Raw genomic sequence first — 22,177 nt, forward strand, 5'->3', positions numbered from 1 at the left:
TGAGATCAGAAGGAAAAATCAGAGTAAACATCCAAATCTTGTAACTTCTTACCAACTGATTAGCTGGTAAGAAACCGACCTTATTTTCTGGATGTCCTCTATTGTCTTCATATTTGATTTATTTATTTATAGCAAAAATTTGAATTTAAATAGACATGCTGTGGCATTTAGCTATACAATTTATTCTGAGATGTGGATCGCAATTTGTTAAATGAATATGGATACTTGTAATGGATGGAAAGCTAACTAGATGAATTATGGGACTGAAATGACATACATTTTGTTTGTCACATATAGAGCATTTAGTCAGAACTCCATTAAGGAGCATTTTAATCACCTGAGCTTAACATTTACAAGCGTTGTTGGTGACCCCTTGACCAGCGTGTGGCTAGCAAGGAGTGAAAATCCAAGAACTACAGCGAGGCTGGATTACTGTTATTTTTCAAATTTAGGTGTTCTGTTCTACCTAGTACTCTCATATCCATGTTTTTCTCTAGACCAAAAAATTCTGCTGTGTTCTTTTCCTGGGGCCTGTCCTTGGTGGTATTCCCGTAAAAAGACAGGGTAGGGCACCGGTCAAGCAAGAGCAGAGGCTGTCTGGATTTAATCCCCAGCTTTACCTCAGGCTTCTCTGAGATCAGTTATAACTCACAGTCCTTACTCCTCACCTTTCAAGTGAGGATAATAGCTCTTCCCTCCCAGGAGGTGGAAGAAGATTAGGACCATACGGTGAGCGGGGTGACACGAGGTTATGCTTGCTTGAACAACAGGTGCCAGGAGGTGCAAGCACAATCTTGGGCTGTTACCATTGAGGTGCTGACACACTGTAAAGCCATCACCATGCTTGTCTCACAGTAACAAGTGCTTCTAGACATGCCCTGATACAGACAGATGTGTGGCTGTGCTTGATACATGGCATCTAAGATGGTGATAAAGGCTTCCGCAGCAGAGTAAAAGAGTTTATATTGATTGCTGGCATTTTCTACAAACCTATGGCATTCATCTTGAAGGGATACGTCCTGTCCAATGTTTGCACATAATTCTCATTAAGACTAATAGCACTACATGTTCTCATCAAGAGGAGATTATATGCTTAAGTGTTTAAAACAAGCAGCCTTTCTTGATGCAGCTGAGCAGTCTGAATACATCCATCAGCATTTAATTTAATACAGCATCAATAAGCCCTAGGAGGATGTTTACACTGCCCCAATCTTTTGTTTAATCCACACGTTCCAGGCACAGTAGCATTAGTCTTGTAAAGCTGCGTGTGGAGAGCTCTATTTAATTGATGGACACTGAGCACTCAAAATGCTCCACTGAAAATAGATACCTCCAAGGAGCTGCATCAGGACAGATACAGCAAAGCAGAGGGTTGCATCTATTATCCAGGTCACCAGTACACTAAATGGAAGCGTTATTTATTTAGTACTTTTGCAAAGCAGCCCAGCAAGCTGCCTTAAAGGGATACTTCAGCTAGAGGTCCTTCAGACTACAAGGTACTTCAAACATACCTCTTATTTACGTATTTGCTTACTGTAGGAAAATACATTAATTCCTGAGTCAGAGAGTTTTCTCTTCACTTCATAGACAAATGTACATACAATGGAAATATGGTGAAGATTATTTTAAAGTGAGCATAACAATACATCTGTTATAATATACCTACACATTTCTGCAGTGGATATGTAAAGAAAGGTGGCTTTCTGTTTTCCTTTGGAAGATTTTGTATTATCTCTTTTTTTTTCCCTTTTTTTCCCCTCCTTTCAGGTTCAGCAAGAAACTGGTCATTGAAGACCCATGGCAGGCTGCAATTATTTCTTATTGTCATCAAACTCCTGGATTTATATTTTTATTTAAATATACTTAAAAATCAAAGCACTAAGAAAGAAAAGTTCTTTCGATGACGATAAAGTCATGACATATTTCACAGGGGATACACTGCAGGATCCACCTTTTAGATGCACTGTATGAACTACATCTATTTTATATGGCACCTTCTGCACTAGCACAATATTTTTTTTTTAACTCTTCAGTACAGTAATTTTCCTCAGATTATAATTAGTATTTTCAGTATCATTGCAATGGCCATACGTGAGACAACAATTTTGTTGATTTTGGATTACAATTTCTTTTCAGCTTTACAAACCTAATCAGTCCAACCCAAACCCCATGATTTCTCTTTCCTTGTGACTTTGACTCCCAACACATTTTGTTGCATTATGTTGATATTTGAATATCTCAAGACCAAGACAATCTTTACTCTGTTCCTTGAAGGTTTAAGCTGACTCTGGATGGTATAGAAATATATCAATAGGTTATTAGAGAATGAAATGGAATAAGTAGCACATTCTTAAAGCCTCAGCAATGCTTTCTGAATACTCAATTACAGTTATACTTAGGTTCCTTCCTCTCTAATGCTTTGTTTTTATTGAACCACCTTTGTGATGCTAATGTGCTTCTCTGTTTTTTCTTGGATTTGGCATTTGACAGGTTTTCAGCTGCACTCACAAAAGAGTATGAGTATGAGGTAGGATGCCTCTAAGCCCTCATGTAATATTTAACAGCGTAATATTTTAAGCGAGTGTATTGTACCAGCCTGCCATGCAAACAAGTGGGGGGACAGAATGCACTGGTGACAATGGCAGCTCTGTGGATAAAGCACACAATGGGGGTTTTCTGGATGCCATAACGCCACAGCTCAACAATACTGACAGGGAGCAACTGTCGCTTTACAGCACCAACATTCACCAGATTAAATGAATCCACATTATTCCACTCCTTGTCGTTACAAAAAAAAAAAAAAAAAAAAAAAATCACTAAAATGGAACATTGTCAGTGGCTCAGAGAGCCTAATGATAATTTACAGTAGGGGCATTTACACTGCTTTGGCTTTGGAAGGTTGTCTTGGTTTAAATCGGATGACGACCAACTTCTCCCTGTTTTAAAACCAACTACCACAGCTTCATTGGGCCCAATTAGCAGGATGTGGGATCCCACTCTCTACCCGAGCTGTTAACTTTCAAACCTGCCCTTGTCTTTCCTCTCCTGGCTGTAATTCTTTGGGAGCAACAACTGAGTGTCCCTTTGGCAAGGCAGAATTAGTCAGAGGGAGGGTTTCCTTCTCTTCTTTGTGCCCCTTCATCTGCACATGGAATCAGGAGAGTCAGCCCCTGCACCTCATCCCTGCATCATACTGTCCTCTGGCTCCTGTGGCGTGACAAAGAGCTTGGGGAACCACAAAGCTCGATGGCATTATTTGAAGGATGGGTCCAGCACACAAAATGGGAGGGCTCATTGTCTATTTTCAAGCCCATTTATTAAAAGCTGTATTTCCAGAGTTCCAAAAGCATACTGGCATTCCAGCCAGATGCCTGGGGACCGACTCGGAAACAATGGGCAAGAAAGGAGCTCTGAAATGCCAGAGAGCAGCGCTCTGCTGCTGCAGGCACCATGCCATATAAGCCTTCTTGTAAACCCCTTAACTTCCATTCGAGAGCTAGTCAAGTGTTTTTTTATCCCTGCTCTTATTATAAGGTTATTTCAGAGCCTCATTTTCAGATGGCGAAAAAACGGTCTTTAAATTGTCAAACAAAATTTATTCCCAGACAGTGTGCATCTTCTTGTGTTGTACTAGGACTTTCCATTATATTAGAGAGTTCTACACCCCTGCTCTCAGCTTTACCTTTGACAAGAAACTGTCTCAAGCTCTTTTCAAAACTAGTTTTTTAATTTTTTAATTATTAATTTACTTTTTTACCTTTGTGAAAAATATATTAATTTCCTGAAGTGAAAGTGAAAACAACAGTTCTGTAAACCTTCCACAAACTTCAGTTTCTGAGCAGATAATGAAATTTGAACAAAAACCTTCCAGGAGCTGCTGAAGGCAAGACCTGTCACCTGTCTCTCAGCTTCTTCGGATAGTCCATTCCCTGATGTCCTGGCTTCTAGGGATAAGCAGGGGTAGCTGGGCAGCAGAAAAGCAACATTCCCACCTGTGGGGCTGGAATGCAGAAGTGACGGTGGGGTCCCTATCTCTCTAAACTTGGATCTCACAAGGAAGCAAGCCCTGAACTGTCAGGCTGGAAATGTCTTGCCAACTCAGCCTTCTGCCAGCTGATAACTTCTAGCTGCACAGCCCACAAGTCAGAACAAAAAATCTATTTTGGTTCTCTTTAAATCTGTGCAAAAAAATGAAAAACCCAACCCCTTCTGCTTTTCCATCTCAGTTCAGGGAAAAAACATTTTCAAAACTGGATAGTGAAGTTCTTAACCTCTGGTCTCAGTAATATTCTAGCCATGTAGTTCTCATAAAAATATTTTGCTTGCTGTTCCACCACTTTTAGCATTATTTATGGCAACACTCTCTTTCCTTTCTTATCCCTTTTCCGTCCTGAGACTGTTAAACAAAAATGAAGACAAGGCTTTTTATAACTTTATGCCCAATGGTTTTACCCACAGCCTGTACATGAAAACTCAGTCCTTGCTTTCTTACATAAAGGTTTATCCATGTTTGTTGGGGTTTTTTTCCCCTTTGGAAATCCAGTACTGTTAGGCATCTTCCTGTTTCTAGGTGCTGCCTTCTTTGCCAGTAAATCACACTTTCTTGCTGCGAGTCTAATTCAAGTGCATATTGGCACCAGACTAAGCCATGGGTATAGGCAATAATAACAGATAAATTGTCTGTAAACCTGAACTGGCTCAAATAGTTCAAGGCATTTTCAAAGGAACTTCAGCTGCAGCAGTGTGCACGTCATGCTCAGATATAAATTTCCATCTGCTTTTTTCAACCTCCTCCCTCTTTAACCTGTGGTTCTCCTGGGTTTCATTCAGGCTAGCACACTTAGAGGAGAATTAACACACAGAAGAAAAGTGTTTTGCCAGGCCAGATTTACCTGCAAGGAGCAGAGTGGGACCTATGGGGACTGTGACTCTCTCAGTACTACTGCTACATGTGGGCAACATGTATATTCCTATGATAGCAGTCACATCACTTTACATCTCTTCCACCCAGATCATGGATGACCTATGTGTGTTTATGTATATATTCACAACTGGAGCATCCAACACAGTTTAAAGCCTGTTTTATTTTTTAAAGGATATTTCAGCATAAAACCAGTCACTCTGGCAATTCCTAGCTGGACTTTGCCAGTGATGTCTCTGTGATAAACAAGAAAGTACTCAGGCCCAGTTAGGTGTCAGATGTGCCACCCATAGGCTTTTCTGATCCTGCCCAGCCTCCTCAGGAGCCCCCACAACTCCTGCCCATGTGCTCCCAAGGTCCTAGTCCCTGCCTGAGCCACATCCTAGCTGTCCCCAGCTGGGTCATGGCCATGCCTGTGCCTGGATGTGTACCCTTCTGGTTGGCACCCTGATCTGCAGTTGGCTTTCTGGTTTGACCTGGACCTGCCTTGTCCCCATGGGCTTGCAGTCACGGGGCTGTGTCTAATTCTATTTCCTAACATGACAGAGGTAATACTGAAAAAAAGTAAGTGGGAAGACAAACATTACTCAGTGGAAAGAAGAATATTTATGTAATTTCTTAACTATACTTAAAATCTCCCCAATGCTCCTTCCATCTGTGCAGATGCAATCATGCACAGTGGTATGGTGCTTTCTGCAAGCCTACGTGCAAAATAACTTCCCAGTTGCAGTTCCTGGTTCTTAAACTCATAAACAGATTACCATATTGTAAAGCACTGAGTCTATCAGTACAGGACTAAGAACTTTTCCCTGGGACTATCCAAGCTCATCCTTGTAGTAGAAGCCCAGGCTGCACAGCTAGGTTGAACATTCATCCAGTCCCCTGAGCATTTAGCCTCCTGCCTACCATTACTTGCTGTTTCATTATCCCCTCTAACTATGAAATAAGATTGCTTCTCATGAAAAGCACTACAGATTAATTTAAGAACTCAGAAAAGAGAAGTTGCTTTTTGTATTTCTGCTTATATGCCAGTTTCATTACCATGGTACCTATATAAACTCAAGAGGAACTGAAAAGCCCTAGAACTGGAAGCTTAGATTAAAACTGTGCAAGATTAAAAAATGGTATACCTCTATCAAAGGCCATTTTCACATCTTCAATGTGCTCAGTGAAGCCAGAGACTCTGTAGAGGCCCTCAGACTTTAAGCCTGAAAGAAAAAGTTCTTGGTTAACTTTGCTTCAGTAATCAACAAATTCAGTCTTAAAACCAATGAAGAAAGAACAACAGATCCAGTACAGGTAGCAAGGTATTAATTGTAATGTGAAACTCTGGAGCACTTAAGAAATGACCAAGATAATCTTTAATTTTTTGTTTTTAAGGATTAAAGAATTCTAGAATTTATACATTCTGATTTTGTTAGGTACACAGTTGATTGCGTTAGAGGAAAATACTGTAATTTGCTAATGGTGGGCATGTGATCTTATCATGATTTATTTATGTTATGTGGGAGATTTTTCTGGATTTGGCTATTAATAAAGCTTTAGAGCTCTCCTTTCCTTTTACCATTTGCTTACTGACAAATAGCAATGCAAATAAGAGATTGCCTTTCCACATAAGCACATTTGTTCCCAGTTTTGCTGCCAGTTTCACTTATATACAGCTGAGAGATGTAATGGATACATCAGTACATCCCTTCTACAGCTCTGTATCACCACAAGAGACCTGCTCACTTGCACAGCTCTCCCCCAACTGCTCCATACCAACACGAAACGTGGGGCTGCCCAGCAGAGCAGGCAGAGCTAGCCAAGCAGAGATACACACATAATTTATTTTAATCCCAGAGCTCCTTATTGTGACTTATAAGTCACAATATAAGATCCCATAAACTTTGTTTTCTTGAGCACATAATCAGTATCTCCCATAGTCCTATGGCAATTAAAGCAAAAATTGAAAGATGTTGGAAAAACAGCGGGCAGCAGATTTTATCTCAATCAGTAAATGTACAAGTAAGTGATTAGATCTCAAATGCAATGTAGCATCCTGCTACAGTATTGCAGTAAAGCTCTTCTGTCTTAGTCCAAACTATTCTTTCTATTTGTCCCTGCACTGATGATATAATCCTAGCAGAGCAGGGGATTTACCCATAAATCTTTGGTTGATTTCAGTAGATCATGCGTGGCTTTGAAATCCCTATGGCTATTATCAGTGTGTTGCCATGCAGATTACTGGGATGCCATGAAATCAACATTATGAGATTCCTGTGCTGAAGCTATGACTAACAGGGAAATCTGGCTTATTGGGCAGCACAACATACACATCTGCTGTCCAAAGCAAATGTGTTTTGTTGGATGAGATAGAGTATTTCTTTAATTTGGCACACATGTCTCTACTAAAAATGTGTCACAAGCTGGAGTTTTGCTGTGACATGCTGCCTGAGCCACAGTGTCCATCAGCCATTAGCAGAGCATCATGCACAATCCTGCACAGTTTGTGACAAAATGCCACAGCCTGTGACCTCACTTGTCTGAGTCACTTCCAGTCACTTGTGTTCTCTCGCCCATAATTTCCGGAAAGGTTATTAATAAGGGATTTGATTTAAACTGATTACTCTCAAATTGGAAGTGGCCCTAGGTATGCTAAAAGAAAGTAATGAAAAAAGACACATAAACATGAACGTAAAGTTCACTTCAAAGTTCACCTCTTTCAGAAGTGTAACATAATACATGTTTTGACATGTTTTCAGAAAGCACTTCAGGAAAATTGCATTATGAGATGCCCTGACTTAATTTTACTAGCTAATGCAAAGCTATGGATCACCTACACTAAAAAAAAACCCCTTCTCTCATCCTGTCTTCAGTGTGCATGAACATACTGCCTTGTCCTATCTTAGCACATATTTCAAGTCATCTTCATTTAAGTGTGTCTGCTGCTTTCCTAGGTGCACAAACCTCTTGCTTCGATCTCTCGAATGCAGGAATCCACAACCATTGGCCTCTGGGTATTATGGGCTTTCACTAGTGTGGTGAGATCACAGCAGTAGACTCGTTTTATCCTCTTGAGGTCTGGTTGGCAGTCGTTGGGCACGTATTTGGAGCACTGCTTATGTACGTTCAGCCCGCAGTCTGTAACCAAAGGTAGCCAGGTTAATTAATTTATAGTAGTGCAGAGAGATTTTTGTCTGTGAATTTATCTACATCAAGAAAGGGGAATAATTTCCTCATCAGTCAGCAAAGCCATAATAAATACAATGGAGATGAGAAAGATGAGCATGGAAATCTGTAAAAGGCTTACGGTGAACGAAGTGAACTCCAGCAGTTGTTAAAAAGCTATAAAGGCTCTGGGTGTCTCACACCCTGTGGAGCTGAAGGTGACTGCTGGTACAGTCAGAGTCAGTTCATCACTGGACAAGTAGCTCCAGGTGTTGCATTCGAACAGGTGGGACTTAACTTCTGGGTATTTGAGCTTAGCATTTTATAGAATTAGCACACTAATGACTGTCTTCAGCTGGTCAGCTTGTGGCTTAGCCCTGCTAATGGGCACGGGACTTAAGATTCACCTGGGCACTCAAACTGGGACAATTCTTTCAGCTAGCATGGCTCCTTTCCCCTCCCACATTCTTGCAGTGTTGTGTTTTGGCTCACTCTGCCACATCAGTAGCCTTCCCACCCCTGCCATGTCATTTCACTGGTGACTAAAGTGTCCCCTGTGTTTAGTCTGCAGGTGAGTTTAGGCATATAAAATGCTCTGAAAGGCGTGATGTATAAAAGTAATTAATTTTACAAATTGTTCTTGGTGTCCTAATCCAGAGTAAAATCTTGGTTGCATGGGTTAGGTTTTTTTTTTACTTAAACATCACTTCTTGATCTCCACAAGTAGAGTTCTTCTGATAGATTCAAATATTCAGCCAAATGAATTTATAAGCCTTAGTAAAGCAAACACCACCATAGTGAGTTACTTTATCTCACAGAATTCTGATTCTTGTTTTTATGGCTTCCTAACTGCATCCATCACTGATGGTGCCCTTTGGGATAACTCACCACGTGTAATATCATTACTGGTAAGTTACTTACTGTTTCTGCATGTTGACTGACTGTCCAAGTTATAAGAAATGTAAACATGACTATATTACTTGCAGCACATTTTAGTATTATTCTCTATAAAATATTAATCAAGCAAAATCATATAATCATTACAAGCACACCTACACATTTAATAGATTTGGGTGGGTTTTTGTGTTTGCCTACACTGTTATTACTACATAATACATTATTCTTCTGCAAAATCTACACAAACGTTTGGAACCCCTCTGTATTGATTTCAGTGATGTTCTGCAAGCATGTGAAGTTAAATCCAAATGCATCTGTATACTTAGAATTAAAATGTAGTAATTTAGGGAGAATATTATGTATGTTTCATCCAAAATAAATGTTTTCAGAATTATAACATTTTATGTATGTGAACAAATAGAATGCTATGTATTAGTGAAGCCAGTTTTGCACGCATGCGTTTACGATCAAATAGCCTGAACAGCAAACTATTATTAATTTTCCTCTTTTTTAATGACCTACTGATAACCTCTGTGTCACTATTTATCACCAACATGCAGAAAAGGTATAGCAGTACTTGAGACTGCACTTATTGAAACTGATTTGTGAAATGTATTTTGACCTTTTAAACTGTGGTCTAAATTTTAGGCAACAACCCCTTCCTCTACCTATGAAAGGTAGGTGTCAGGAGCAGATGTGTCCAGTGCCACTCTAAGACCAGGAATGCCTGAAGGTCAGGGCAGGGGAAGGTAAAACATATTCAGGCAAATCATATTCAGGTAAATATATTCAGGAGAGACATAAAAGGGACTGAAGGTCTGTAGAAAGAAGTTATGACACTGCATTTTCAAGGAACAAAATGCTATTTCACTTGCTGGATCCAAAAGCTCATGATGTGATAATTATCACATTTTTTCCAAGGTTATTATTTTTCACAAAAGAACAATTATAAAGTAATTAAAGCACTATTAAAGTACTAAGGCAGTTATGGAGGCACCAGAAAACTAATATGTCTAGGAAAACAAAGGTCATATTTTTTGTTTTCCTTTGAGGTGGGATACTTCAGGCTTGCAGCAATACATGGTATTTTTATAGGAAACAGGTGACAGTTTATCTTCAGACAAGGGCCCTTCTGACCAGTTTGTGGTAAAAAGGTGAGTTATGAAGCCGAGTTGCTGGCTGGCTATGCCATTTACAGGATTTGTTCTTAAGACATAAAAATACTCAGGGATAAAAGATAAATTCCTAATGTATACACCAAGGCAGATGCACAACTAAGCTACCACCAAAAGGATGTCACCCTCAGTGACCAAAGGCTGATGGCTTCATTTCTGAGGCTGATGGCTTCATTTCTGAATCACCTAATGGGGAAAATGGCAAAGTTCTAACTTAGGCAGGAGCATTTTTTGGCTTGTTCTGTAAAGTAATTCCTATCCCCTCTCCTGCCAGGAGTGCAGGCTGGGGGTGATGTCTGAGCATTTCAAGAGAATGACAGAAAATTCTGAAGGGCTACCTGAACACCTCACTCCTTGAGCGATGAGACCCCACATGAAATTGGCGCAGTATTCACACCAGTGCGGACCTCGAAACGTATGGACCTGTAATACAAATGGGGGGGGAAAAAGAAGAAATGGGGTCACTGGGAGGCAGATGGTCTGACAGATGGAACAACTGCAATGGATAAACAACAGAAGACTCAGTAGGAGTAAATCATTATCACACAGTGCCCACATCTTTTCAAAGTCTAGATGAAATAAACCATGGGAACAGAAATTTGCTTTGATCTTGAAGTTTATCTTTCAACAGGCTTAACATAACAGAGAACTGGGCTGTGTGTGACATTGAAAACAAGTCATTTTTGCTAGCTGACATTTTAGCTTTAGTGGAGGGGAGGAAACCAGGAAAATGAAAAAAAAAAAGTAATACTTATAATCTGAGGAACCGTTATCAGTGCTTTTATTTGACGAGGTCGAACAAAATAGGAATGTTTTTGAGATTCAAATGCTCTTCAACAGATCACTTGGGAGAATGGGAAATGCGGTGTCAGAAAGTCCCTTCCAATGCACCACGTTTCAGTTCCCTGTTGCTGTGTGTGACCACAGACCTGGTGCAAGACCCATGTTCTAAGAGGACCACTCAGGTCTGAATTCTGAAATGCCTATGGTGTTAAACGTGCATTTCTTTGCAATGACAGTGAACAAAACTCGAGGTGATTGCCATAAATGTCTATCAAGGATGAATGATTTGTGTAGCCGCTCCAGGTAGTGGCTGGGTAATGATCTGATTTTGTACACTGGAATTCATTATTGAGAAAAGAAAATGACACAGTTCTCTGCTCTGTTAAGTAAACTGGACTCACATAGGGAAGATATGTCAGGAGGCCTTTTTTCAGTAGATCAGACTTCATCAGGAGGAATGAAATGACCTGCGTGCTGACAGAGCTGGCAGCTCCCCAGCCAGGTTTTGCACACTGCTGCTGCCTCCTCCACATCTTTTCCAAGGCTATGATGGAAGACCTTTTTATTTAAGATGTATGTTCTGTTAAAGTAAGGATTTAATTTTCATTGAAAAGGAGAGTAAATAGTGAGGTCTACATCTGTGTGAATGGACTTGGTACGAGCTAGTTCTGGCCAGCAAGTTAATTGAGCTTAACGAAACATAAATCATGCTCACTTTGGCTGCTAATTCTTCCTTTTCCTTCTTTCTGCTCTTGTTTACCCATCGGGTGGATGGCTGAAAGGCCATTTCTACTTCCTGGGATGGGAAAAGCTGCTCTATACTTTTCACAGAATAAAAAAAAATGGACATTGCCCTTTCAGATAAATTTTGTGAAGTTTTAAGACAAGCATTTGGCTTATCTTAAAAACATTAGGTTTTGCCCTATTTGCAGGATAACCCCTTAACAAGCCTGTACTCCTGAGTTCCTTCCCTAGGATGGTGAAGTATTGTAATTTCAATACAGATCTCTCTGATTTAGGTGATAAAAATGTGAGCCTGACTACAAATTACTCCTGACCGACTACTCACAGACAACAGTCGCATGAATAAGCTTAAAGCAATAGTAATTCTTCCTCCCTTTTGGTGGTAAAAGGTTTAAACTGGAACATTTGATGGGTCATACTTATTTTTTTAAATGGTATTTTACCTCTCTAAAAAAATTGTATCTCTGAGAAATAGCATTTTGCAATAAAGTTTGAGATAAATTGATACAGACACATACTTCTTTCTCAATCTTATTTTATTTTGCAGGGTATGTACCATGAATTTCAGGTATGGATTTTAGTGCACAGTTTCCTTACCCCCTCCAGCTTGATGGTCCCCAAAGGTTCAGCTCTCTTTCACTTCAGTTTTCCCTGGATATGCATTTTAGCTCAAATGGCAAATTCCCTGCTGAAATGCCCCGTGAAAAGTGAGATTTGGTGGCTTCTAGTTAGGTTAAAACAGAGAAATACTCACTATCTCTAACTGAAAAAGGGAGACCATCAGAAGTTTCTGGATGAAGGGCCAAAAAAAATCTCTGAAGATGCAGTTTTGAACTAAGTCTCTTATAGCTTGCCATTAATTTTAAAGAAATATTAAAGGGAGTCTGTTCTTATGAACACAACACTTGAAAGCATCCTGAAGCTTGCACACAGCTCTTTTGAATTGTAAATGGGAATTTTTCCTGTAGGATTGGCCTCATCTCCATGTTAAGGAGAGGTTACAGCAGCTCTTGGGTTTCAAATGGGTTTTTAGGTTTTGCCCCCTCCATCATTACAAAAGTACTGGGCTTGTTTTTTCTGTAAATATGATCAAGATCTGATCAAGATCTATTTATTACTGGTCCCTTCCCCATTCTGCAGTCTCAGGACACCTTTCTGTGTGCACAGAGCATGAGCTCAGGCTGCTTGGGCTACAGCTGACAGCCAAGTACAACTTTAAAATAGATTTTACAGTGAAGTATTTCCTCATATAAATAAAAACCATGACGTTTCAGACTATACACTGTACTTTTCTTGTCCAGTCTTTCATCTTCTTTCCACAATGTCTAACTCCTAACTTCTTCACTCTTGTTTCCTTTCCGTCTCTTACATTCATCCTCTCTTCTCTGCAGAACAATCTCACTTATTACTACACTGCATGCCTCTTCCTGCCTTCAACCTTCAGCCCTCTGGAGCCCTTGCTTCCAAAGGGCAGAAAATTCTGCCCCTGTCCTCCCCCCCCCTCCCCCATTGCTCTCTCATTCAATTTTATTCTGTGTTTGAGCCACCCTCACAGAGGCAGAAGCTGAGACCAGAGCTAAGGAGTGCCAATACAGTGGCAAAACAAAATAATCCCTCAAGCAACATTGCAGAAGCAAACTGAAAATCTGCCTTGAAATGAAGCACATGGTTTTTATTGGAATTATTCAGTGCTGAGAGAATTTTGTTGCTTATGTGACTTGGTTTGCAGATTTTTCTATTTGCCTCCGAAGTTTTTTCAGACTTTTGCTTCAATACATACACATTTCAACTGTCCTGTGTACTCCTGCTGAACCTGAGCCATTTGCAGGGAAGAAAAGCTGACTCTGCTGTTATTTTTGTTTAAATATATACACATAATCTTCATGGTGTCTGTAAAAAACACTTACCCCAAACCCTTTTCTCTCCAAGAATCAGTGTTTATCTGCAATGATTAATACAAGGTGAAATTTATCCCAGGGCCTCCTTTCTCCCAGCAGATCTTCTGACATCTGCCTCTACTCCACTAGCCTACCTGCAAATAGGTATTCCCATACTCTAGTGGCAAACAGGCACAATATTGTGGTAAATGCACATTATTCAAGCTGTATTCACTCACTTAAAGCAGCACAGAGGCCCTCTCATGAATTCCCAGCCTCAAACAAAATTCATGGAGCATCCCCAAACTCCAAGCTGCTGCCCTCAGGCATGAGGTTGACCTCTCCACCAGCTGGAACACCACTGAAGTTGGCAGGTAAAGCACATCCCAAAGAGCCTCCTGGATCCTGATTGTAGAGAGATGCAAGAGGACTTTGCGATCCAGTTAGGCTGACGCCCACATAGTTACAGAAATACCTCTGTGTTTTTCTAAACAGGGTTTCAGAGATTTATTCTCTTTGCTGAATTATGGTATGTCTACACTGGCTTATGCAAAGTTGTCCCGCCAGACAGACGCCAGCTCCAAACCTCCATCCATGTGACTGCATTGTGTGCTCAGGATGAACCCAGCACAACAAATCGGTCTGGATACTAAATCTTGTTTTGTTCAGTTGCCTTAAGTGCCTTGGAATTTGGGAGAGAGGCTGAATGAGAAAGCATGGATGCTCAGAAAATCATAACCTGGTGCCCACATGCTCCAGAGCCCAGTGCTCCTTTTTAGTTTTTGTATTAGCTTGGAAAGGATAGAGGGAGAGCTGTCCTTGCTCTGAATTTGTGCCTTGAGTCTACTTCTTCCTTTTGTTCCTTGTCCCTTCCAGTAGGTAAGATCTTCCAGGTAAGATCTACAAAAAATCTCATCAGTTTAGCTAAAAATACACTCCTTGTTTTTAAGGTTCTTCACGGCTAACGGTCAAGAACTAAAGAGTGCCTGTTTGTTCATGAAGAATTGCCTATAACAAGATTATGAGGAACAACACTGTGACACGTAACCTTTGTTCCTAAGAACTGAGATGAATGATACAATACACGTCAGTATTCACCTAAAAATGGGAAGCACAGCTCTTAATGTCTGCAAATAGCATCCTCCTTCAGATAAAGCCCATATCATCAAAGCTTGAGTGCTGTCAAAGCCATTAAGAATTTTGCCCCAAGACCCAGAAAGCCATTCTTTCTCTTCGAATAATTTCTTAGCCCATGTATGTAATGAATATGGAATATATTAAAGAAACTAGTTTTCAGATGTCTTTTAAATATAAATATTCTGCTCTAATCATTCTTTCTACATTTTTTTGTTCAACAACTAGACATGTTCTACTATATTCCTTTAGAGGACTAACTGTATTTGTATAGTGAAGATACTTATTCATTAAGTAAATGCAACACTTTCAACTGTCTTCTCTGGACATTTTTTTTCATTGCTGCTACTAGGATAAAAGGATAGTTTTCTACTGTCAAGCCTTTGAATATAGATTATATATATATATTAATGATGTGATTTTTCAGTTAAACTATGACTCTATTGAAACAGAAAGGAACAGAGACTGTACAACAGTTAGATTGTGCAAACGCAAAGTTAACTGGGCACATGTCCAGTTATAAATCAAAGCCAAACAAGGGGAATTTTGAAAAGGAAAGAATGCATGGGTCAAAGTGGAAAAAAGTCTCAGCCATGAGAAAATATTTTCTAGTTAAACTAAAATAGTTTTGATATAATAATGATAATGAGGGTAAAACTCATAAAGAATGAAAGCTAGTTTAATAAAGCAAGAAAACACATAGTATTTCCACTGTTTCCTTTAGGGCTGATCAGTGAGATAAACATTGACTTTTCTGTAGACTGGGTCAAGGAAAGGGAATGAGAAAGCGGATGCTATTATTTGCTTCACTCACTAATACTAATACTAACACTAATACTAAGACTAAATTACTGACTTATCAACTACGCAGAAGCATTGCAGAGGACAGCAGTGTCTGCACGGCAGAGTATGTAGAAAAATAAGTGAAATTTTTGTGCTAAACCAGGAAATCAGCGAAGTCATTTTAATCAGTGCTTCTCCTTTTTTGACAGTCCTGAGATGAATATCAGAAAATCCTCTTTCTGCTAATGAGCTGAACTATTCTGGCAGTGACCCAGATCAGCATCCTCAAGGAGCATTAAGCAAACTGAAGTTTCAAAGCTGAGATGCATTCCTTTCTTGTCTTGTTATTGCCTCCTATCCTCTCTGTATCCATCCTGATAAGCATCAAACCGCAGTTTGACAGCATTAGCCACGGTAACTGACTGGCATACTCTGAAACCAGCACAGTCCCCTTGGCAAAACATTTTAGTGCAAGCTGCCTGGAAGGTCCGTTTTCAAAGCTGAGTCACTTCCCTGCTGCAGCACACCAGACCCAGCATTCATTGGAAGGGGGGGAAACCCTAAGAATCTGATTTTGTATGTGTAAGACAGCAAAAAGATGATGCATTTAAACGTCTGTGCTATTTGGTTTAGTCTGATGTGCCAACAGAAGCTCAGATCCTATAGCTCAGTGGGACTCTGAGAGGATTTCCTTAGCATATGGTGGTGGAACAAAAGCGAGGAGACAATACCACTGGGCTCTGCTTTATTGTTAGGGAGCACCCCAGTTCCCTCAACTTCTTCTGAATACAGAACTGGTCCAAAATGTTTGCTGGTAAAACCCTAGTGGCTTCTGAAAATAGCTAGATTTTGAAAAGGGGCCTTTTTCTCATTTAAAATCGGATACACTTCAAGAAGACAATCAATATGAAAGATTTTTCTGAACAAAAAAGAAAACTGAACATGGGCAAAACCAACTAAAATGCCAGCCAAGTAGTGTAGTGAGTAGCAAAAATGTTATTTGGATTAAGTGCCTATGTAGAAGCATGTTAAGAATACGGTCAAAAGAACTTCAAGTAGAAAGAAAAATGCTTTTTTTCAACACTTTTCTCAGAGCTAGTATAGATAGATGCATAAAACCCCCATCACAGCAAAGAATAAAATGCAAGGCACCTCAACAGAAATTTTTAGTCAAAAAGAAAAGGAAGTTGTGCTTACCTTAAAATTGTGTGCTTTTTCATAGTTGAAGTGGTTGTCGTTTTGCGTTAAGGCTGCTCTTCTGACCAAGGAGGTGATCTGTGAATAGGCAAAGAGTTTCAGAGGTTGCCACAAAAGTGCCCCCTTTACTCCCACCTTCACCCCCAGGGCCACAGCCAGGAGCTCTTGACGCTTCCTCCCTCGCTTCGACTTGTGAACAACAGCACAGTTTTTCTCATTTTCCAGCCACAGATCCTCCGAGAACATCGCGCTGGGATCCCAGATCTTTTCCCTGTCTTCCTCGGCAGCCGGCAGCCCGGCTGCAGTCAGCACGCCGCAGTTTGTCCAACTGCTTCTGATGTTAGACAGCAGATTCGAAACAGCTGCAGCCCATTCTGCCGAGACCTCTGGCATGTGACCTGAATGGGCCGGCTTGTGGGACGGAAGGAGCTTCTGCATCTGAATAAGTAACGGCCTGTGCCCTGCCGATTTCTTAAGGCAGATGTGTGCCTCGAACAATAGCCCGAATTCAGATACTGAGCAACCTTCTCCCCCCCCGCCCACCCCAAACTCCCCTCAACCCCAGCCCTCCCCGAGCGGTGGTCTCCAGCTATAGCTGCTGCCAAAATACTGGCTGGGGGGGTGAGAGTGTTACAGCTTCACGCCCAAAGGCATTTCCAGAGATAGATGGCTTCGACTCCGCAGCCAGTTTAAGTATGAACAAACAAACAAAAAGCCCCTGGAAAGCCCACACAACTGAACCCGATGCTGCATCCAATTACACTCAGTCTGAGAGACTTACCAGCCAGCAGCCTGCATGCCAGCAGATTAAGCCCTTAAAACCATGATGATTGTTTAATCTTAGAGGGCTAAAAAACCTCTTTTTAATTTTTTTTTTTCCTCCTCACATCCTGTACAAAGGGAAAATCCAGCAGCACTGCAAGCATTACTAGCACTTCTATGCCATGTTTTAAATCAAAGCATTTTGTCCAGTGTGGACCTGATAGTGTGCATGGGGCTGGCTCCACTACCAGGGAAAGCTGGAAGCCCAAACAGGAGGATGTGGGAGGATGAGAGAAGCCCCGAAACCCTATCTAGCTCTCTAGTGAAGGCAGAGGAGCTTCACGTGTATGTAGGAAGCTGATGTTCACAGCTCTCTTCGCAGAATAGGGTCTGAAAGGCAGTGAGAGCAGTCATCCATCCCTCACTTTGGTTATGTGCAGCTACAAGTCTAGGGGAAGGAAGAGATCCCTGTCCCTGGAGGCCAGGGACAGGAGGGATTTGGACCCTGACCAGTCTGTACCACAGCCTACACCATTACTTGGGGCAACTGATTCACTTCTTTACAGGAAGGTAATTCCCCATGCCAGGACACAACATGTGCCACACTGAGTATCCATTAGAAATCATGTTCTACGCCCTCTCCCCACCAGCTTCTCTCCCTCCAGCTCCCCTCTCCTGCTCCCCTGGCAAGCATGCTCATTCTCCATCTGTATGAGGAAGATAGGAGTTACCTGCTTGGCAGAGCAGTATGAGATTTAATTCTCCAAGGTGTGTCTAATGCTTGAGATGCTGTGACAGAGCAAACCGGAGGGGCTACAAGCACTACTGGGAAAGCTGCTTCTTTTTAACTAGAGACACTTAAGACCACATCAGCCTTTCAGAGTCTGCCCTACTGAGAAAAATATGTGAAATGAAAGTATTTAATTCAGTTATGTTTACTTGAGAAGTTGAACTTGCCTCATTTTTTTCAGTGTGCTTTTTCCTCAGGCTGCAAAGTCAGAAGGTTCATCTAATTTACTAGCTAAAACCTCCACTGTATAGACTGCCTGCTGTCACTAAAAGTGATGTTCTCCTGATTTGAAAGCCCATGGGGACAGATGGTCAGCTGTCACTAACATCAGGCTGTGCAATTTCAGACAGTGCCCTACTTAGGGTACTCAAGAAGTTGTGCAACCTGCAAAACCAGCCTCGCAGTTATAAAACGATGCACTTACCTCTCTGTATAGCATACTTAATTCCTTCCTTTTCCAGGTAGCTCACAGCACCTCTTTTTATGTCCTCCTGTACTCCAAAGCTTCTGCCACCCGGTAGGGAGGATTTCCTCAAAACCCCATTGCTCCCTGAGAAGCTGCTTCCCGCCTGACCTTTCCCCAGAGCTTGGGACCACCGGTGACAAGTGGCTTTGGTGTATGTGTGAACATTGTTCTGCCTGGAGGAAATCTCTCCTGCTCTTCTGTGTGTCCTGCTGCTACTGAGTCCCAGTTTCTGCTAGCTCAGGATCTTTATCCGCTTTCCAGCAGGTAAAGACAGACTATAGATCCCCAGCTCACTCTTGATGGATTTCAAGAGATGAGGAGCATTGGTTTTAGGGACATCTCTGACCCCACCAGTGACAATGGCTTTAGTTCTTTCACAAAGGAAACTTTGGGGCATCTGGAAATTCTTATCACACTTCAGTTTCTCTCCTCAGTACCATTTAAAATGTATTTACATTTATCTGGAACAAACTAGCTCTTGAGCTGTTAGACACCTCTGAAGATACAGCATGTAAATCCCCAAATATACATGAACTACCTTCTCTCTGACTTCCAGCATAACAGATCCAAGGTCAGAGAGAGGTTGGTTTGCTAATAATGCTCTAATATTTATATTTTTTTCACTAGTCTGATAAAAATCCCATTATATAACCAATATTTTTTACATAACATGGCAGATTTCACACTCAAGCTACAGGCTTATGATGCTACATCTTGGAATGCCTATTTATCAAACTATTTTTGGAATATCAGAGTGTCATCCTGGGATCAGACATACAGTACTATATTTAATGGAAACTCTGAGTGTTCACACAGAAGGATTAATCTAATAGACTTGGAGAAGGACAACTCAGCCAAACCAGTTCATATGACTAAGGCAGATCAGTATTTACTGTTTACCATATATGAAATTTTATTTATTCCCTAGGTTGCTTTTTCTGCCTTGCTTGGGTCCTATTTAGACAGTTGTTTACTGGGATTCCTTGCAAACACAGGATGTGTACAGAAAGCCAACAGTGAGTTCGACCTCTTAAGAAGCTTAATCATACAAATCTCTACCAGGTTTGTTGTCTAAAATGGTGCTGGAAAACTGTGATGAGCTGGACTCCATACATAACCTCTTCCTTCTCTAAATATAATGCAAACAGCAGCAACAGCAAATTCTCAGCCACAACCAGTTCCAACATAGTGATACCATCAGCCAACCCCAATGCTCTCTTTCATCCTTTTTCTTTTTCTTAATACAAAATTTACTGCTCAAGGTGTCTGCTTGTTTAAAGAGAATCTCTCTATCAAGGTAGCAAGTTAGTTTGAAGCTAAGGAGGAGAATGCCAGCAGCTAAATATATAATATTGCTGGTTGTCACTGAGTGCCTAAGCAAGTGAAGGCTGAAAATATGGGTTGTCTGTGTTTTCAGACCAGAGGATTTCTGCATAACATATGATTTTAGTTTACTAGTCTCTCTGTAAAACACATGTACTGCATAGCAAATCGGGCATTTACAGCAAAAGAAATGTCCCTGAAACAGAATAATAAATTTTAAAAGGAGGGAGGAGAGGGCAGCTCAGCTGTTGCACCATTTCCAGCATGCCTTTGCAGAGCGAGCTGAACCACACCATTGTCTGTCCCCTCAAACACTGGCGTCTTGTTTGCTAACAAAGGCCTCGGGGGGAGGAAAGGACAAATTTTAGTATGGAAAGCTTTCATTTTTGTCCACGTGGCAAGACTTCTGTTGTAGTCGTGTGGGCAGCACTGAGGACTTGCTGGAAGCAAGCAGCTGGGGAACATGGCCTGTGGCCCAGCGCCTCAGCACCAGCTCTGGCGTGGTGGGAGATGCTGCAGGAGCCATGGCTCCTTGGCTGTGGCTGCTGCCATGCCTGTGATGGCTCCTCTGCTGTGGCTGCTGCCATGCCTGTGATGGCTCCTCTGCTGTGGCTGCTGCCATGCCCATGCAGGCTGTCAGGGACAGGGCATCGAGGGGCAGGTTCTTGACTCGTCACTCCACCTGCCAAAGGGCAAAGCTACAGTGGGTGGAGGAGCAGCAGGGGTACATCTCCTTGGACAAGAGCACAAGCGAAAGGGAGGTAGAGCTTCATGAGGAGGAGCTGTGACAAATCCGTGACCGATCTCTAACTAAATACGCTTCACACCACACACAGATACAGTCATAGGTCAGAGAGAGGCCTCTTTTCCTTGCAGGCACGGCACACTGGGTAATCTGCCAGACAGATTGTGTTTGCTCAATTGCAGACATGATGTGGAGATGACACACGGTGCAGGAATCTTGCAGATATTGGCTTTTTCTCCCACGGAGCCCTTCCCACGATGTACTCAGGGGACAACACCAAAGAAGCTGACTCTTAGCAAAAGGCACGGCATGGAGGGGAAACGCTGGTGGCAGGTAGGCAGCCAAAGGCCTTCTCCATACCACAATCCTGCCAGCCTGTGCCGTGGCACTGGGAGCTGCCATTAAAAGGCTTCAGTGCTGCTGAAACAGGAGACAACAAACTCCAAGCAGAAAATGCCCTGAAGGAGAAGCAGAGCACGCTGCCTGCAGAATGGCATTTGCCAAACTCATTTCCCAAAACTCACATTCCTGAGAAACCCTCCCTCTGGCAGGAAGGGTCTCGAGGTGAGCAGAGGCAGCAGAGGGGAGGAGGGCTGGGAAGCTTCACAACACAAAGCTCAGGGTTAGGAAAGGAGTCAGGCTGCACAGAAACTGAGCTGCTGCTGTCCTCTGCTCTATTTTTGAAGGGAACACAATCTACTTGCTCCTGGGGAATCAAAAATACACAAAAATAATTAATTGGCTGCCACCCTCCTCTGTTCAACAGAAGTCCAACTGCAATTGCTAGGAGCTTCCACAGAACGAAGACCCATCCAGAGTCCTCAAGGGTGCTCTCTTGCCTGCTGTATACCCAGTCTCTCATTTCCAGCATGAAACTTTCTTTCAAATGAGTTCAGTAAACTCAATATTTTCATTAAATAAAAAAAAAATAGCACCACAGGTTTTTGGGGTTGTTTGTTTGTTTTCTTTTTTAAAGGATTAATATATATATATATATAATCACAGAATTGTTTTGTTTGGAAAAGAGCTTTAAGATCATCAATCCAAACTTTAACCGAGCAGTGCCAAATCCACCACTAAACCATTTCCCTAAGCACCACCTCTATGCGTCTTTAAATATCTATATTCTACCTTTCTACTCCTCTGTGTTTCAACTTTTTTAAAATAACAGCCAGTCCCTCTGCAAATCGTGAGTCTGTAGAGCTATCAAGTCTATGCTCGAAGCATTGCTGGCAGCAGTGTATCTACACCGGGCTCCCATTCTGGAGACCCGGGTTGCACTTTCATCACCACTAATCCCACCTATCTTTATCTGAGGATAACCCACTTTCAAGCAAAAGGAACTGTTCATTTTGGAGGACTCCTGCAGTAAATGCTCTGAAGTTAAAATTGTTACATTTTTAGTTTACTCTCTTATAAATTAATGCCAC

The 22,177-nt window shown here is 41.5% G+C and overlaps 1 protein-coding gene and 1 long non-coding RNA gene across 3 annotated transcripts in view; one reads left to right on the forward strand and one right to left on the reverse strand.

The window, feature by feature from the left end:
* The window catches only part of LOC139792385 (uncharacterized), a 34,215-nt gene extending 14,271 nt beyond the window's left edge, over window positions 1-19,944 (forward strand). Inside the window, exon 3 of the long non-coding RNA XR_011724235.1 lies at window positions 16,887-19,944. This is a non-coding gene — a long non-coding RNA (uncharacterized lncRNA). The remainder of the gene's footprint in view (window positions 1-16,886) is intronic.
* The window catches only part of CHN2 (chimerin 2), a 165,644-nt gene that overhangs the window by 7,711 nt on the left and 135,756 nt on the right, over window positions 1-22,177 (reverse strand). The window contains exons 1-5 of one of the 2 annotated variants that reach the window (XM_071735601.1): window positions 18,638-18,667; window positions 16,662-16,739; window positions 10,482-10,566; window positions 7,871-8,044; window positions 6,052-6,129 (exon numbers count right to left, since the gene is read on the reverse strand). In XM_071735601.1, the coding sequence (XP_071591702.1) occupies window positions 6,052-6,129; window positions 7,871-8,044; window positions 10,482-10,566; window positions 16,662-16,739; window positions 18,638-18,652 (430 nt within the window). In that variant the 5' untranslated portion in view covers window positions 18,653-18,667. Of the gene's footprint in view, window positions 1-6,051; window positions 6,130-7,870; window positions 8,045-10,481; window positions 10,567-16,661; window positions 16,740-18,637; window positions 18,668-22,177 lie in introns of those variants that run through there. The other variant, XM_071735599.1, reaches the window with a different exon arrangement.

Source organism: Heliangelus exortis, chromosome 2 (genome assembly GCF_036169615.1).
Source record: "Heliangelus exortis chromosome 2, bHelExo1.hap1, whole genome shotgun sequence".
Taxonomy (NCBI): Eukaryota; Metazoa; Chordata; class Aves; order Apodiformes; family Trochilidae; genus Heliangelus; species Heliangelus exortis.